The 20080-nt window shown below is 37.4% G+C and overlaps 1 protein-coding gene across 1 annotated transcript in view; it reads left to right on the top strand.

Moving 5' to 3' along the window:
• LOC129578682 (uncharacterized) overlaps positions 1–18228 on the top strand; it is a 114822-nt gene extending 96594 nt beyond the window's left edge. The window contains exons 4-8 of the mRNA XM_055467593.1: positions 11795–12207; positions 12480–12660; positions 12731–12878; positions 13152–13169; positions 13614–18228. Of these exons, the coding sequence (XP_055323568.1) occupies positions 11795–12207; positions 12480–12660; positions 12731–12878; positions 13152–13169; positions 13614–15551 (2698 nt within the window). The 3' untranslated portion in view covers positions 15552–18228. The remainder of the gene's footprint in view (positions 1–11794; positions 12208–12479; positions 12661–12730; positions 12879–13151; positions 13170–13613) is intronic.
• The last annotated feature ends 1852 nt before the right edge of the window (positions 18229–20080 follow it).

Below are 20080 nucleotides of genomic sequence, written 5' to 3'. Positions count from 1 at the left end.
ACCTCACATTGCAACTCTTCCCTGATTTCGTGTGGAATGGCCGATATATGTGATACTTGGTTACGAACACACAGAGAGAGAGCTTCAGTAACAGTTGCTCCACTATTTCAGCATTCCAAATTTCGAATTAAGTGAACTTCACGCATTGGGCAGGGAGAAAATGGCTTTTCGGCGTTTCCAATTTTTTCTTCTCATTTTAAAAGTTCAATATTGACAATTGTAAACTTTTAACGTCAGCTTCGATTATAGTTTTGGAATTGCTTCATCGTTCGATTATTTCTATCGAAAAATCAACCAAAACAATTGGTATTCATGTATTACGACTGAATATCTGTTGCAGTTCTTTCGGCTTTGAAATGTTATTAACTCATTTTTATTGACTGTATTTCGCTGTTGGAAGCAAACTTTTGGGATTGCATTCATTTTCATCGCTTCACATATGGGTTCGTTTTAAACACAAAAAAATGTGTATGTATTGTAATACGAAAAAGAAAATCGTGGAAAAAATATGCCCACAACCAAATTGTGTCTTATGTGCGAAGAGAATAGACTTTATCATCAATTAAGCTGATTTATTGATTCGTTTTTGTTTTTCGGACCAAAGCCGCGTTTTCAGTTTTCTTTCGTTTGTCGGTGGCCGGAAATGTAACAATGCTTTAGCCATGCAGCAGAAGATACGCGAAACACTCAAATCCCTTAGCAAAATTTACCATCAGCAGCTTTTGACTGTCTTTCTCACTCTTTCTTTCTCTCCACATTTGCGATAATTGTATTTATTGCCCATTTAAATCGATGATCCACATGCGTTGTTTACGCTTTTCATGGCGCTGGCATTCTCTTCACTTATCCCATAAGCTGTGCTCAATTATTTTTTAGCGTCCGTTGCTTTCCATTCGGATATTGGCTAATTCACATATATATTAATATGTACACAGATTCAAAACCAAATGGAATCAATTGTTTGTTTTCAATCCCTGTTGCACTGCTCTCGTCTTCGACAAACGAATTCATACATTAGTCTTGAATTGTTAACACAATAACTATTTTCTTTGGTGCTTTCAAGCTGCTTACACACTCGCTCTCTCTCTCTCTCTCTCTCTTCTTGCTCTCATACTCACTCGCTACATTGCTGAACAGAACAAAATCGCGCACACAACGTATTATCTCTCTTGGCTTGTGTACGTTATGAAGTCGATTCATGAATTATGCATGCTTCAGGCAATGTCAACAGATATTTGTATGAAATAGATTGACTATTTTGGTAGAGATGGCAAAAAAAAATCAAATTATAGGTCTTCAGAGTATGTTTTTGTAGCAGATCGACTTCAATTCAAGTCGATCCATTTGATTGGCTGAATCACTGTAACAGAATGAAAAGACGTAGTAAACAAACAAAAAATAGAGGAAAAGAAGTAGAAAAAAAAGATGAAACCAATTGAATGGTGAATCAATGAGATGAAATTCACGAAGAAAACGAGAGTCCAAACACTAGAGGATGGAAAAAGCCATGGAAAAAAAATCACTTTTTTCCATTCAGTGCTCATCCAGGGTGATAACGATCTTTCCGAGTTATTAAAAACTGAACCGAATTTGTATCAGCAAAAAGTAGGAAAAAGGTTAATTGAAATCGCTTCTGACAACATATTGATCGTTCCATTTTATTAAAATGACACGCTTTAGATGTCTGCCTTCAACATGAATAATGCACATTTTGTCAACAGTTGATTTAGACTTTTCTTTATTTTCCAACAGTCTTGTCGTCTGCCATTCAAAGTTTCAATTAATATGAATTTTTTGGGCTAACTTTGATTGTTGAAATCAGAACAAGTATCAAACTTACTCTTGCAATAAGCGTTTGATGAGTCAGCATATAAATTGGTGCATTCGTAGTATTGAACAACGAAGAATCGAGAAAACCAAGGAAATATGGAACGCACACATACACAAACTGTGTGTGGGACAATCGATTCACATGGAAAGAAACCGATAAACTGTGTTCAGTTCATAATATTTGAATATAAACGGAGAAAATGATTCCAAAAAAAATCGATAGAAAACACTTTGGTTGGAACGCAAGGAAATTACAATATTGATTTGGATAACATCTGTGAATTGCGTTTCATTTATTGATTGTATCAATTTGATACACACGCATCGTATCGAAGCGCGACACTTAGCCCCCTTTCGGACATTTTATCATTGAACCAATTGCAACACATATAATACATAGTAATTTGATATGTTTCGTTACTTGGGATGCGGCATTGACGCGCATTGTCAACATGAAAGAAAATAATTTTTCTGAAATATTCTGTTTGTTTTCTAAATCGTAGTTTTTTTTAACATTATTTTGGAGGCATCGAGGGATGCGCCTATCTGTGTAATTTGTTGTTGTAATTTGATAGTTCGAACTCCCACCGCTTACGTGTACAATGCAAATCGAATGTATTTCAGTGTGGCTCATAAAAATGTCTGTGGTTAATGTCATCGCTGTTATAATTATGGACACGTTTTGTTGTTGTCATATGATTTCACAACATTCCATATTGTGAAATTGTGAAATATTGCGAAATCATATTAAAAACCAAACATTAGCGATTTTTCTATCACTAGACATTTGTTCGATTTCATCTTTTGAATTCTTTTCTATTATTTTATCATTAATGCAAATATAAACATGTCGGTGTGAACACGAAAAAATATGAAATGAAGAAGAATTTTTTATTTACATATTGGGATGCGCATGTACACAGCGCCCTCATGCAGTATTTATTCTGATGCAGTAATGCCAACTTTCTGCATAGAAAACTATAGATCCCCAAAAGGGTGCGCTGTTTTCTTAGAGAGCCCAATAGAGTCGCGCTACGCATCGTATTAAACGAATATCCTGTTTTCTTCCTATCGCGCTGCGGCAATAACATTCTAAATGGAAAAGGGAAAAAAAGAGTATAAAAACCCAGGGAACTGGCCTTGAAACTTTAAGTTTCGAAAATTTTACGGAACTGTTTATCTTTTATTTTCCGGGAGATTTTCCAGCTTACACAACACTCGTTACGCATCTCATTGGATTGTCGGTAGCATCTAAATATTACACGGATCGAACTTGTCTTGTGTGTACAACAATCTAGAGATTTGAGACAATTCTATTTTATTCAAATTACTTTTTGTGTACATCACCACAAAGTTTGACATTGTTTCCCATTGTCCAACCGATGTGATATAGAAAATTACATTTCTGAAGTAGTCATAAAAAACCAATATCAGGTGGAAACACCGTAAACTTTTTCATATCGTTGTTCTGAATTGCTGGATAAAGTATGGCACTCAATTGGTAAATAACAGCAACAAGTACAGAATGAAACATTTGCATGATTACATCGTTTTGAGTCACAAGTGCTGCGAACAAACAATTTTCGATATTGTGCATTAATGAAAATTTCAGTGAAACTCGAATACAAATTAGTCTGTCATTGTTGAAACCCAGCAAAAAAAATATATGGACATTTTCAAGAGGAAAGATATTTGTAAGAAATCCACTCCTTCAGAGTTGATAAAAAATTTTTGAGCGAAAGCTGCGTTACTTGCCAAATCTTATGGCCAGGGTATTAAATGTCTGAATAAAGTACACAATAAATCGCCGGAAATAATTATAGTGATAAATGCCTCGACTCACGGAACGAGTAATGAATCTAATGATATAATTACAGCGTCAAACTAAGGACTATGAATGGTCAATGTTATTCGACACAGAAATAAGTGGAATAATTTTAAGTTGACGCGTCAGGATATGTTAATTGCTACCCATTTTATTTATATGTCTAAATCATTTGATTATGCGGTGATTCAATGTGGAAAATGCGTATTTGAGGTAGAAGCCGAGGAAAAAAACTAGATGCGATACGTTGTAATTTAGATATTGAATAAAAAAAATTACGTTCAGAGATATGAAATTTTTATGTATCGATTGGTGTGGATGTCTGATTGATTTCGATTGTCGACTAATTATTATCCACGCTTTGTCAGGTAGTAATTCGGTTATTCGATGCGTATTACTTGTGTGTGCGTTTGTGTGTCGAAGTAACATTGAATCTTTTCACGGTCACTGCTCAGAAAGCGGTTGCCTCTGTTTTTTGCTCCACATTTTTCTACATTCTTATTCATTTATGATGTGGGTTAGCCAATTGGAATTGGAAATGGCTGGGTGATTCATATTCATAGCGGTTTATGTTCTGACAAAAGTTATGTAGCATAAATGCGTGTTTAATGAATAAATTATACGATTCAAGTCGTTCCAATGGATTGAGTTGAGCAAATCCGCTTGCGTAAATATTTGATCATTTCCAATAGATGCTTCGATGAAAACACAATGAATGTAGTTTACTTATAAGTAAATGTCTCGCAGCAACATCAACACCAAAGTCAACAGCCGAACCGATCATTACATAGCCGATGCGGTGAGTTGTGCACAAAACAGAAGCGAACAAAAAACTTCAACCACACACACACACACACACACACACACACATACACGTACACCGCATAAGCTCGTTTTATTGATTGATCCCATTGATTTTAGCAATAACCTCTGACCTAATAATTTAATAATGCGTTGCTCAAGAGCCGTAAACACAGCATAAGGGTTACGATGGAATTGTAATCAATGTTTGTAATCAAGTCAATCGATTAAGTTAAGTCATTGTTGAGCGTAACATTGGTGGCACAATAACAGGTTAACGAGCACATGAACATGATTCGCTACAATTTTTTACATGCGATTTTCCTTCGTCTCCCTCCGTACACTTGTCCCCTGCAAAACAAATAATTCACAGCATGCCAGTCCATCACATGCAAAGTCAATATCTACCTCGGGTGAACGGGGTAGGTGAGAAAAACGGAGAAATGAGACATTTTTTTCTCCTTCCTCTTCTTGGAACTTTTAACCCATGTACGAATTTATTATTCAAGTATATCAAGTGAAATAAGTTTTCCATTCTCGAACGAGACATTCTTCTTCCGATTCTGCATTAAAGAAAATTCCAGTCGTTGGCTCTTGATAAACAGCAAACGTGAACGGTGCTAAATAGCCGAACAACAAATACGGTATTGTCTGTGCGTGGATAATTCGTTTGGGTTTCGCTTTCGATCTATTCAAATAAAGATTGAAGATATATTCAAGGAAAATCGCTGATAATAAGTGATACGTATTCTCTTTTCTTTCGCCTTTTTTTTCATTTTTTATTCGCATTTTCCCTTCTTTCGCTTGAACGTCGTTCAAAACTATTTTCTTCTACTTCTTTCTCTTTTTCGACGTCATCGTTGTCTGAACATTTCGGGTGAATGCGACCTTTGTACAATGATATTACGCGATTCAATGGGTTACCAATTGGCTGTTGTGTGCCAAAGTAATCTCATCTTTAAAGGGCACACTATGACAGAGGACAGAAAGCTGAAATTTTCCTTGATGTGTGTATCCACATATCCTATCGATCGTGACTATAAAAATAAGACGCGAGAGAAGAAAAGAAAATGTTGAAGCAAAATGTGTGAGAAGAAAGAGTTGTCTAATAATTGTATAGGTAGCCGATAAGACGGAAAGTATCCCTATCTATGCGACGCTTTTTGTATTCAATATTCGCACACATTTATCTTTAATCGGTTTTTATCCCGACAGTTTCATTCTCTTTTTCATACACACACAAGCATGAATGACACACAAAAAAACTGAGATCACCGACAATTCTTTGGCAAAAAACTTATTCATCTAGTTATTTCTTTACTAGTTTTATCCGTGGTTGTTTCACTCTTGCGCTTAAGATGTCTTCTTTTTTGCGTGCGTATTTGTATGCATTCCCGTTTCGTCCATCGCTTTCACCACGTACATTTGCAAAAATGTCGTTGTGGAACACCAACAAATAAATATGCATTCATTTCGTCCTTCTCTCGCCAACCAAACATTTTCCCATGATATTTTGTTCGCTGAAAATTATTTCTCGAATGAAAAATGCAAAATGTTTGACATTCTTCAATCCATTCCATTTGATTATGTCGTTGGTGGTGCTGCTGCTGATACTTTGCCGTTGCAATCATTTTGTAGATGGTTTTTTTTTCTGCTGTTGCTCTTTTCGTCGTTGCTGTTTCCTCTGTGGGTATGTGATAGCATCAGTAGTCAACATATATGTTCGTGGGTGTATGCCATGCCATTTTGCAGAGATGCAAATATGTCAAATAGACACAAATATACGTGGATTTGGAACACATTTGCGTACGCTTTTATCTCTAGCCGCTGTCCATGTCCACAGCGAATCGGAAAATTGCGAATAGAAAAAGTGGACAAAAAAAAACAAATAGAAGTAAATTCAAATGCCGTCACTGTTCACAATTTCGATGGTCCATTTCTCTCAGTTTCTTGCTCATTGAAATCTACATATTTTCACATTTATGCTGTTCACTTGACTTGCTCTTCGACAAATGTTCGATTTTTGATAGCATCATTGCAGCTCTGCATGTGTGAAGTTTAGTTTACTGTGTTTTGTTTGCTGTGTGAGTGAACATCTCCAGTTTTCCTGAAAATTCCGAAGAAAAGACTCGATACATGCCATGCACATGGCATACAATTAAGTTTCTAAGCGACGACAACAACAACAACAGAACAGAACGAGAGAAAAAAAACAAAACAGGATTATTGTATGGTCAATATGTATCAGACAAACAACTGGGATGAAGAATAAAACGAGTAGAGAAAAAATTTCCGACCATTCGGACAAAAGCAGCTGAACAATGCCAAATGCTCGAAATGTGATAGAGGAATGTTAACCAGTGAATCTGTAGTTACGTGGAATCGTTTCATATGCTTTGCTTTTTTCCCCTATAATATTTTTTGTTTCGTACGTCCTTGCGTGTATGTGTTATGCTTTTTTCTGGGCTTTGTATTTTTCTCGCTATCGTTTTGCCAGTTGTCTTATTTAGAGTGTGCCGTGTATGGCACGGCGAGTTAAGCATGAATCATATAAATGGTTCAAAGTGTTTTTGGGTTATATTAAAACTGAAACCGGTTTGTCAACGATGAAATGAGCAAAAGACACTCGACTGCTACCTGACCCCTTTGCTCAACTATTCTGGGTGAATTAAAATCAAATGTCGATTGTTTATTTACGAATTTTAAGCTTCTCAATTTGCTTATTCAATAATTTATTGTCACTTTGCACTATACACGTAGCACCTACCGTCTTTACAAATGAGACCACGAATTCATTTCAACGGATTCAGTTTTCGTTTGCATTGGCCCATTTCACAATTGACAAACCGATTTCAGCCATACCTTTACTTTTCCATTCGTTATGAATGTTATCCTGATTTTCATTTTTCCACAATTCACAACCGATACTGACTATTTACACGAATGTACATTCACTTCGTAATCCATGTCCGTGCGCAACAACAAAACGCTTGTCGCTTTTTCGTTCATCGCACATTCCATGAATTCATTCACTCTGTTTCTTGTTCGCTGGCTAGTTCGCTCTAGTTTTTTTTTCCAACCATTGTTTGCATAAATCGTGCAACAGCAGCACTTCACAAAACACTTTCAGAGGGATCCGATATTTTCATTGTTTACTTACAATCGTTGTGAATTTGTGATGTATTAAACGAAGACGATTTGTGGAAAATCGCAAATAAATGTCATTGGATTTTCCAACGGCTATGCCATGGGAGTTTGAGCATAGCAAAGAATGCAATAAATTTTCTAGCAGTTTGCGTCATTCATGCAATTTTTTTGTGACTTTCTTTTGATTCTATGTTGTGCGCACTCTTCTCCGCTGTGTCTCTTTTCCTCTGTCTCTATCTACTTCTTCTGCTCGTTGCAACGTCAATTTCAAATGAACACTCTTTCGCATTGGATCTTTTTCTGTGTTGCCATAGATTTTTTTTCACTCACTCTCCCTTTCTCTCGCCCATTCTTCATTTGTGTTGATAATTATTTGTATTAAGCGGAGAAGCTGAGTGACTTTAAAAATTAATTGAGCCAAGTTTGTAGAAGAGGCAACAGCATTGTGTGTGTGAACATAGATGATGACACCGTTTGCATTTTCATCATTCATCGTACATACCAAATTGTAAATGAATGAACCGAAACCGAGTTTGAAGAGTGCCAACTGCCAAATGACTTTATATATATATAAATATATATTGCCAAAACAATTTCCATGTTAACTCACTCACTTCACACCCTCAGCGCAAAGGTATCTGTAAATTCTTGCAGTTCTGTCGAATCCCAATGAATTGCCACCAAGTGCCTGAGGATGTTAAAGAGGTGCAGCGCTTTTGTTATGGTCGCATTCTCATTAATTAGCATGCTACCACGCGCGGCATGAATATTAAATAAACAGAGGAAAAATCCCACAGATATTGTGAAGCGTGATGATGGTGGTGGTTACCACCGGGTGGTATGACGAAACCGTGAGCTGTGCACGCAAAATAACGACGATGACGACGACGACGACGACGATGATGATGAATAACAGGAAAAATTCCTCATTCACATAAACGAATGCTAGAAGTGTTGCGAGGATTTTATTTCTACTTCTTCTTTTAATTTTCTACGGAACGCAATCACTCATTCATTCTTATCTATTCGCTCTGTTGGATGTTATTAGTTTAATCTGTGTCATTTTTTTATTCCATATTTTTCTGCAAAGTCACTGAATGAGTATAGAAGCGAAACGCAAATAATCTTTTCAGCACAGTTCTTCTGAATCATTTGGTCCACACACACAAGTCAAGTGTCATCAAGAGAGACGCGGCCAAATCGCCAGAGTAAACAAATACAAATACAAAAACACACAAACGGTGTGGTGTACGTTCGTGCAGAGCGAACATTTTCTGCGCTTCGCTCATTTCTCTGAATTTTTTTTCTTTCTCCTACTCTCTTTTGTGTCCTCTATTTTGCAATTGCTAACGAGAATAATATTGTTTTATTTAGGTTTTTTTCCCTCCGTTTTGGGGTTTGTCGAAATCAAATTATATTTTAATCGTAAACGACATAATCGTCATTATGAATATCAAGTTGCTTATATTCGTTGTTTTCGTGTTGGTTGCGACAATTTCGAGTGTTCTTGGTACACCATTTATTCATCGACAAGGACAAATTGGAGGAGTCAAAGGCCAAACAGAGATACCAACACTACTACCATTTAATCCGCATGCACGCCCATTTCCATGGACGTAGAACTGGCGTTTTTACTATTCGAACTCCACATCAAGCCACGCTATGCCATACTCTCCTCCAATGTACGACCCCAAATTTGAGAGACTAAACAAAACCGAGCAAAACAAAAACAAACGAAAAAAACGGAAGCAGAAGAGTTATGAATAAATGAAGAGTTTATGAATGTAAAGATTGAAATAAAAAAGAAAAGCGTAGAAAAAAAGCAAACGCTGTATTTTATTATGAAGACCATCTGAGTGGTGCTCATCTACCGATCGTATCACGATTGCTTCTCCCATTTGGCCGAAAGTGAAGGAGAGACAGAGAGGAACAGAGTGTGTGCATGGTATTTGTGGTATCCTTAACCGAAATATTCGTGTTATATTATTATCAACTCATTGCATGCACTTGAAACTTGCGGTTTCTGGCAATGGCTTGATATTCAACATTCGCGGTTTGCACAAGGAACATTATCTATTGTATCTCTCTTGTGGGGTAAATATTTGGATTTAAAAAAGAAGAAGAAGAAAAGAAGAAGGTGGAGAAGAGATGATGAGGAGGAAGAAACCAGCAAGGGGCAGAGCGTACTAGAGTAATTCTTCTAGTCCAACGCAATTCTGAAATAATTCACAGTAATTCCTCAGAAACGTCAGAACAAATCAGGAGGAATTACTGTGAATTACTTCGGAATTACTTTGGACTAGAAGAATTACTCTAGTACTGCTCTGCCCCTCGGAAACCAGTCAAATTGCGTTCCACCAAAATACCATGCGCCTGCCTTATCGAATTCATTTTATGGTGGAAGTTGGAAAATATTTATTTGTGTTAATAAAATCGAATTAACTCTTGCCATCGCATTCAGATTGCCATGTCAAATGCTCTTTGAATGGAATCTCCTGAACTGTGAACATGAAGTGCAGAAAGGCGATGCTCTGTATTCCTCTGAATTAGACATTTTCGGTTGCTTTAACAATTCGGAACAAGATTTATTTAGTGCCTTTGATAAACGGAAGAGTCAAAATTCCTTTGTTGTTTGACTACTACTTGGATTACATCTCTTCTCTCTCTCTCTCTCTCTCTCTCCCTCTCTCCCTATCTCACTTTCTCTTATTCTCTGGGCCCACTTATGGCTTACGCATTCCAGATGAAATTGCGATTTATCTTTGGAACCAGCGGCTTGACGATAGTCGCCTATACACATTCATCCACCCCTCCCCCATTTGAATTAAATGAACGACGATTTCGAGCTAAAACTTTGTGCTTCAGTACAATTGCAAAAGCAACTCTGCTTCCTTCTATACCGACACTATCACCATTACCACACTACCTATCACGATATCATTAAAACAAACATCCGGTTCGGAGATAGAGATGAAAATTTGAATATATATGTGAAGCCGAATTGTACAATAGAACCATGATTCAAATGTCTTTTCACATTTTCCGGGCTGTGTCTTTTCTGCGTTGACTTTGAATGAATGTACGAAAAACGCATTCGATGTTGCGTGCACAGAGACGTCACACAGGTATACGTGCGATATGCTGATGTGCCAATCAGAACACAACCATTGCATTGCTATCGCCTATATGCAATGCTCACGAATTTCAACATTCCCATTTATTCAGAGTTTGTTGGCTGTTTTTGTCGTCGCTATTGCTGCTGCTGCTGCTGCTGTTGTTATTTGAATATTCCGCAGTCTTCAAATTATTTGCGTTCACATTCCTTCCATAATAATTTTCTGCAGCATATTCACGATATTTACTTGCAATCATTGTTACAATCCACATTGTAATTTACATGGGAAATTCCATTGAAAGCAGAAAATGAATTAATATATATGAATGAAATTGACGACATGGAAGAAACAAAATACTTGAAAACATTCACAACCGAACAATGGGACGTGGTGCATCAGCAAATTGTGTCGATTGCAATATTCGAAACCAGTTCGGCTCTCTATATGCTCTCTATGGGTGCACAAGATGTGTCGCGCGACGAAATGGCTCAACTGAGAGAAACTGAACGCAGCGACGGGTGGAAAGCCAAAACGATAATGTGAACCCAATCTGATAGTTTGCGAGTATGCAACACCAATTCTCGACAACACACAACAACTCCTGATACACCACTTGCGTTCTGTGCTTCTTGTCTTACCATATATTAATAATATTCTCGACGCATAGCATGCCATTTGCAAATTTACATTGTTGGCACTTGAATACGTTGAATCGAAATATACTGCAAAACATTTATGAACATGTTTCTATGTTATTTTTCATTTCATGTTGCCGTTATTGTTAAATAAAAACATATTATTTTCTCCTCACTTAAGTCCAATGCGTTCATCATATTTTGCGGTCTCATTTCATTCGAATGGCATTCATGTTGAACCACTTGAATGAATAATGTCATTTGGATGAGTAGATAAAGAGGCGATTTTCGGCTCGATATTCGGATGGGATGGAAAATGTTTATTTGAAATACGCTAATCCCATCGTTCGCTGCCAATCAAAATTTGATTCATTTGATCAAATTATGTTGATTATTTTTCTTATCATTATTGTGTCATTTTGGTTTGTCTTCATTTGCAGGAAATTGAAAAAGAAACAGGAGCGCATTTGCAAGAAACTTTACAATCGACTTCTCGAATATCCGGAATGTCAACGAGTATTAGGACTGCCAGTCTATCGACCTTTGTTCGATGGTAACGATTTATGGACAAACAACGATAGTTTAATTGACTGGAGTTATATAAATGGTACAATACATGCAACAATCGAAGCCAACCGAACTGCAACCAATATCCTAGCGAATGAAATCAAACCGGTGCTGCCAGCACTTGAATTATGGCAATCAATCATGGTTGCGCTCATCATAGCAATTTGTATGATACTCACGATCGGTGGCAATATTTTAGTTTTATTAGCATTCATTGTGGATCGAAGTATCAGGCAGCCCAGTAATTACTTTATAGCATCACTTGCGGCAACTGACATGCTCATAGGTAACTACGTTTCTCTTCCCTTATTCTCTCTCTCTCTCTCTCTCTTTCTCTCTCTTTCTCTCTCTTGCGTTTTGCCTCTTTTTATGGTTTTACTTTTATTTACAATGTGTACGTGTGTTCGTTCACATTGAAATCATTGAGTTTGAATGTTTATTGCACACGCGAAATGAAAACGAATTATGTCTTTCGCTCCCTGCGTGTGTGTACCACTCTTGTTGTTTCATTGATTTTAAGTATTTTTCCTACATTTTTTCGCCGTTAAATGTGATTAGGAACGGTTTCAATGCCATTTTTTACGGTGTATGTACTGCGAAGATATTGGGATCTGGGACCGCTGCTGTGTGACCTGTGGCTGTCTGTTGATTTTACTGTATGCCTCGTATCACAATACACGGTTCTACTGATAACAATCGATCGATTTTGTTCCGTCAAAATAGCTGCTAAATATCGCAGGTAAATAATCGGAAAATATTCAAAAAGCTAAGCCCAAGTTTCTTTACATCACTTCAAAATTTGTACACAGTTGGCGAACGCAGAAAAAAGTACTGTGGATGGTATCGATCACATGGGTCATTCCGGCTTGCTTATTCTTTACATCAATCTTTGGATGGGAGCACTTTATCGGCTATCGTGATTTGCTGCCTGGCGAATGTACCGTCCAATTTCTAAAGGTAATCAAACGTAAATTATTATTCAATACTTCAATCACGATGGAATTACGAAGAACGAATTTGTTCCAAGAATTCCTAAATCAACAGAGTTCGAACATTGCTATTCGTTTCAATAAAGGCAAATTTGAGTGCATCCCATTCATCATTTGATAGGGATCTGATTGCCTCCATGACTTTTTGAAGACATTTGGAATCTTTGATTTCCCATTTCATAAATGCATTTTTCATGTGGAATTCTTTTTCTTTCGTGTTTTTTTCCATTTTCATTCGCAGGATCCTGTATTCAATACGGTAATCAAATTCTTGCAATCAAATAATATCGACAGTGGTTTGGTGCATGTGATTTGCCATTCGCTTGGAGCCGGAAATGTTGGTCGCAGCATGAAATCTCGAATTGAACGGTAAGAGTATTTAGATTGCACTTTGTAATCTTTGTAAAAACCAATCTAACGCATTTTACCATAGGAAATGTGTTTTGGCCCATTACAAATGTGCAATCTAACTGCTCTTACCAAAACTGGCACGATTCAGCCGTCAAAGCGTATATTTCTGCTTCCGTTGAGTATATTCATGGAAAAGTATTCGTGCTTGGAATCGATCATAAATCAAAAACAAAATTATATTGTGATAAGAAATGCAACTAGCTTGTCAGCGAATGAGTCAATTGCTATCGATGAATTGAGATTACTTGTAACGAATGAAAAAAAAAATTAAATTTTAATGTGTAATTTCTAGGCACTGATCATTGGCTACTACTGGACAACATTAATTGTACTGTTTGTGCTGTACGGTGGTATCTACAAGACGGCATACGATATGCAGAAGCGTAGTGAGGCGAAACAGCGAAAGATGCAATCAATGGTTGCCTTGTCGGCTGGTGCAATGACGGGGATGGCAGGACGAGCGGCCGGCATTGGAATATCAAAAGATCAAAGTACACTGCTGAGCCAAGATACTCAAATAAAAAAAGTGACTGCCGCTGTGACCCCATCATCATTGCCACCATCAAATGTAACGTCATCATCATCATCAAATCAAATAAATGAGGCAACGACCAGAAAGACTTCGGTACCAAAGCATAAATCCGAAAATGTAGATAATAAGCGGCCAAAGGCGAAGAAGGAGCTCAGTGAAGGTGATAAGAGTGAACGATCGAGTAGTCCAGCCTTTGATTCCGATGACGATAGCACTGTTCCAAGCGCACAACAAGAAACCCAACAGCAGAAACAGATTAAAAAACGCACTTCATTGGCCGGTCTATTTGTGCAGGCACAAGCACCCGTATTTGCGGCTCGATCGAATGGTACCGTCAAAACGGTCACCAAAAAAGATCAATCGATCCAGGTGAAAAAATCGCCCGGTTCCCGAATGGAGGCAATGCCAAAAATAACCGAAGCCAGCCTGTTAGACTCAGACAATATTAGTAGCGAAGCGTCTAAACAGCAAATGGTACCGTTGCTACCAACGCCGGTTCAATCGCCGATATCACCAAAAGATATCGAACCACCACAAGCGCCCGTCGAACAAGCTCAGATAAAACTTTCGCACGAAATACTACCGCCACCCGATGATTTCCAAGGCAGCCCAAACGCCACGTCAAAGAGCCCGTCAATCAAATCGGATCGACCCAGTAGCCTTGTAGTGAGCAGCCAAAGCGAGCTAACCATGACATATGACATTTTAGGCGGTATGGACGGTGCCGATTTACGATTCATGGATGAAAGTTCCGTGGTTGTATCGTCGCCACAAAATGAGAGTCCACCAACAACGATCATATTGCCGCCGAAAAATGTGTCGCCAGCCAAAGGTCAGAATATCGCAAATCCATCACTATTACAAAAGGCACTGATCAAAGCGACCGCTCAATCACAGCAACCATCACCAACCGTTTTACTGAAAACCTCGGACGAATATCACTCCTCCATAGCCGTATCATCAACGGAAACCTTCAACAAATACAATACCACGGTAAATGTAAGTGAAAAAACTGACCGCCCGGTAACAACGATTGTTAATGCGATTAACACACAAAAATCGAATTTGGACGAAACGGCCGAACAACGGCGAAACACAGTCGTCAGTGGCGTCACCGTTGCCACCGTTGCAACCGTTGCCATTGACGAGCGCCTAATCTCCAGCACCGACACCAACAGCATCTGTTCGAAAACAACCATTCTGGCACAAACATCAAACGCACCAACGACTCTAGCCACAGCAACAACGACAACAATCGATTTGACAGGCAAAAATCAAAATATCACATCAATCACACCGGCCGCATCGAGCACATCACAACCGGCATCATCGACTGACAAAGCGTCTAGCAAACGAGATTTTATTCGATCGATTGGCAAACGATTGAAAGGTCGCAAAAAGATTCCATTGATGGGCGGTCGGCCAAAATCAAAGTCTGAAAATCGGGCACGTAAAGCATTCCGAACGATTTCATTTATTTTAGGTGCATTTGTTGCGTGCTGGACACCATATCATGTGCTAGCATTGGTCGAAGGATTTTGCTCGGATCCACCGTGCACCAATGTGCATCTATATATGTTTTCATACTTTTTATGTTATGCAAATAGTCCAATGAATCCGTTCTGTTATGCACTGGCCAATCAACAGTTTAAGAAAACATTTATGCGTATCTTGAAAGGTGATTTACACATGACGTAAACGTGTAAAGTGAAATAGAGGGCGATGAGACAAATGAACGCTGCACGAAATTTCTTACATAAACACGAATGAGCGCGCGTGCTCTCTTTCAATTTCGCATACCAACATCAGAACATGAACATAAAAGTTTATCGCTTGCTTCATGTGACTTTTTGGCTTAAAAACCTTTCTTTTTCTACCCTCACTCCGTGTTGATCTTGTCAAAATATTTTGCCGAAATGATTATCAAAGGGAAAAAGTTGAAGTGCATACACCGACAGAGGGAAAAGTAAAAAAAAGGCGCGATAAGATAGCGATGAAATTTTTGTTTCTTCTCATTGATGGGGAATGTTCAAAATGTTTCAGTTAAATCGAAAAGTGCGGAACATAAAACGGCAATACACTTGAAATCGATATCCAAAACAAAATAAAGAAAAAAAAACAATCTTAGACGGTCCACGCTACTTAGACATTTAGGGTTAAAATAGTAAACAATTTTGATTCGAGCAAAGAAAAATTAGTTATCGATGAACTGACGATACGAAGAGGTAGACGTAAAAAAAAGAATAGGTTGAAGAGAACAAATGATGGGAGTGAAGAACATATCAATTTCGATTGAGTCAAAATTGAAACAAACGGATTGAGATTTTGTGTATTGATCTTATGATTAAAAAAACAATAAAAAAAATTACATAACAAACAGCAAAGAAACTCATTACAAAAATGGGAGAGAAAAAAAGTTATGAAAACGTAAATTTAATGCCAATAACAACAATACCGCAGAAACAAAAGCGTAAAAACGGGAGAAGAAGAAGATAAACCGACATAGCATTTCGTTAAAATGATAAATAAACGCAGCTTAATTAAGAGTGAAAATGTCGACATGAATATCCTTTTGTCGCATCAAATACGATAATTCGATGTAATCCATTGCATAACACTGTTGTTGTACACTCATTTGCATTGGTGTGAATATTATAATGCCCGCTATGATTTGAATGACAGTTTTATGTTATGGCTGCATGAATGTGTGTCAGTGAAACTAGAGTCTAATTCGTGTAAATTCCAATGCAGATGCTTTTGCAATTAACGCGAAGTGTGGAGAAGAAAAAAAAAACACACACACACACACACATCGTACGCATACATACATGCAAACACATATATGTTCGTGTGTGGACGGACACGATGACGATGACGATGGCAACAGCAAAACAAATGTAATGAATGAAATGTGTGACATGCAACACACCTAATTTATAGATGTGAAAAAAGGCATGCAAAACTTTTAATAGACAATAATATTTGTTAAATATATCGAATTAAAATTCAAAACAAAAAAACGTATTTTGTAAATAAATATTTCTAGTCCATGAGATATCAACTGAAGACAAGAACAAAATTTGAAGTAAAACAAAACTAAAAAAAAACACACACACACAGACACACAAACCAATATGTTGAATGATAACAATAATTTAGGGGTTAGTTAATTTTTTTTAGATTCTAAGTGAATATTTAGCAAAATTCATAATGTTTGGTGTTCATATGTTTTGAACGGACATGAACGGAGTTTGATTTAAGTAACTAAGAGGAAAAAAAACAGTTAGGAATGTATGTAATAGATAAAGAAAAAAAAAATAATACAAAAATTGTGTGTGTTAAAATACAGAACGACATGGAATCCTTAGCGAATTGTGATTACTTTTCAGATAAAAATTTTATGGAATGAATGAACAAAAAAAAAACAAATGAAAATGTCTATCTCATTTCGCTAACGATTCTCGATGTCATAAACTGAAATGTATTGTTAATCCCGATTTGGATGTAAACCAATCGTTTTCACAACATTTCAGCACAACATTTATCTTGGATGATATGCATTTGCTGAAGGTAAACAAGGATCCTCCCAGTTTCCATGCCTTTTACCTTCCATCAAGTGTGTCCATTAAGCGATTCAATTCGAACTAAAAGTTTCAACTATCCAAATTCGATGGCACTTTTAATTCAAATTGAATCGAACCAATTGTAAAAACTATTAACGTGCAGTAGCTTACGCTCGAGTATGGTTTAAAATTCTTTACGATACATGTCGCCAGTGGATATTTGGAACATTTATTGTTCTCCATCTGTTTGTTGTTTTCCTTTTTCGACAACATTTCACAATTAATATAACGACAAGGCTAAATAGCATGGGAAAAAAGAGACGATTTTTTTTTAAATAATTGCATACACTGCATGAATTAAACACCACTCAATGCATCAACACCAGCTTTTACGCATTATTAATTAAGTGGATTTGATTGATAACATTTACAATCCCCATTTGACATCGTTTTATAACAACTCTAGTTGTACACACTCGTTTCACCTCCGTGTGCCATACGGCAACGCTAAAGCCACATGTCAGGAAATCGGTTCAATTCATTATGAAGTGTTGCCATTTTTTGTGTCGCTCCTACGAATGAAAGAGGGTGAAAAATCGAATGAGCAAATATGCAAATTTCCATATCACACGGCAACTGTGTCAATCTTTGAACTATGTGTCCGCCATTCGATCAATTGATTCAACATAAAATAACACTCAATCAAATACTAATGCTGATACATATTTCGAATACGTTTCGTATGCACTGCACTCATCATCATTCATCTGCGCCTCTCTTCATCTTCAGCCAATATGCGGTTCGGAGACACGTAAGTGATCTGAGCAAATATTTGATTTTTTCGTTCTGTATTCGTATCACTCTCGAGATATGTTCAATTAATGTGTTCATTGTGTTTGCCATTTCCAGGAAGAAAAAAGAAGATCCATCAACGAAACGTTGCATTGACGATAGTTCGATTGCTGTATTAATTCTATTGAGCAAGAAACGGGGATGGAGAGAGAGAGAGAGAGAGAGAGCACAAACGATTTGATTGAATGAGTGATAAAACATCGATTTATACTTAAGGTAAATAGTGGTTATTTGACTTTTGGCAATAAACCGAAAAATAAACAAAAATGGAGCGTTAACTAATTTGTTCACATCATCCTCTTTGCTCTCTCTCTCTCTCTCTCTCTCTGCTCCTTTTCAGTTGACGAAATGAACACAACGACAACTGTTCTCCACCAAGCCGTTCGCTGCAGAAAGACTAAGCGATTTTTGTTGTTGTCATGTTTGCTTATCTCAAATGCCATCATGACATTGCAATGGATAATTTTCCAATGCTGTTGAAAGCTTAACAATTTTACACTGGCTTATCAATGAAGCAGCGATGACTTATTTTTCCGTGACCGACCGAACGAACCGAAGCCATCTACAATGATGGCGGCGGCAACGGCAACGGTGGTGGTGGTGCTGGTGGTGGTTAGAATTATAATTGCAATCGATAGCAGTACACAACCGTCATATTTAATTTGACTCAATTTCAGTTTGGAAAAGCCTGCATTATTTATGTATTTATAGTGAAAGCCACTTGCTTAATTACAAACGATTCGTTGCACGTGAACGCGAGAGCGATTTAAATTTCATTTGTTTATTGTGTCAACGTTGGATAGTCTTAGCTGACGGTACCCATCGAAAACGACATGTGGCGTTATGTTGCTATTCTTTTTCTCTCACGTTCCCTTTTGATTCAGTTTTCATTTTTTGTTCTTCTTTTTTTTCCTCTCTATCCTCGTCTCTTTCTCTCTTGTGCAGGGAACATTTGACGAGTTTACGGTGCTTGTATGTGTGCAATTTTAATTGTCATACAACGAAGCAACAATAAAATCATTCATTACGATTTCGAGTAGTTTGGTCGCAGTGCCCGTGAATTGGACCATTAATTAGAAAGTTTTTCGCGCGCTGGAATAAAAAAATGACGACAACAACAACAGCAACAACGAAAAATATACGACAAAGAGTTGTGCACGTGCTCAGACGATTCGAATGCATAACATTTATTGATTGATGAAAATGCTTGCACGACATGCATATTTCGTAATTTCATGTTTTTGCGCTGTAGCCCTTCGATTATCCCGAATGTAATACAAAATAAATGTGCAATTTTTTTTTCATCAACCCGTTCCCCTCTCTCAACAGCACCATGCATTCCAGTTCAACAACCGGTCCGAACGGTTTATGCAAATGAATTTTTTTTTGTCTCCCCTCTTGTTGCTGTTGTTCTTGTCAGGAAAATTGTTGAACGTTTGCAAAAGAGTTAGAGTACATGCGATCAACATAAGATATTCCAATTCCAAAACTAATTGACATTCCTTAAATGCCGAACGCGGTAACCGAGCAAAAAATCGTCCGAATTATGCATTTTTCTTGTGACATAAAAATCACTACGACACACACACACACACATACACGGATAAAAAAAAAATCGGATCTGATATCAAAGCGTGTAAAATCACATTTCACCAATGCGTCACATGACTTCATGTGATTCGAATGATATCACACCCGACTGTGGAAAATCACATTTGAAAAAAATCACCCTGGGAAAAACAAACCCAGGCCCGTCGAAAAAAAAATGTCTCTCATTCGAATAACACGAACGATTGGCGTTGTGTATACCAT

Source organism: Sitodiplosis mosellana, unplaced genomic scaffold (genome assembly GCF_009176505.1).
Source record: "Sitodiplosis mosellana isolate CC-2019 unplaced genomic scaffold, AAFC_SMos_1.0 Smas_scaffold_6226, whole genome shotgun sequence".
Taxonomy (NCBI): Eukaryota; Metazoa; Arthropoda; class Insecta; order Diptera; family Cecidomyiidae; genus Sitodiplosis; species Sitodiplosis mosellana.
The sequence above is the reverse complement of the archived record's forward strand: the minus strand, read 5'-3'. Positions and strand labels throughout refer to the sequence as shown.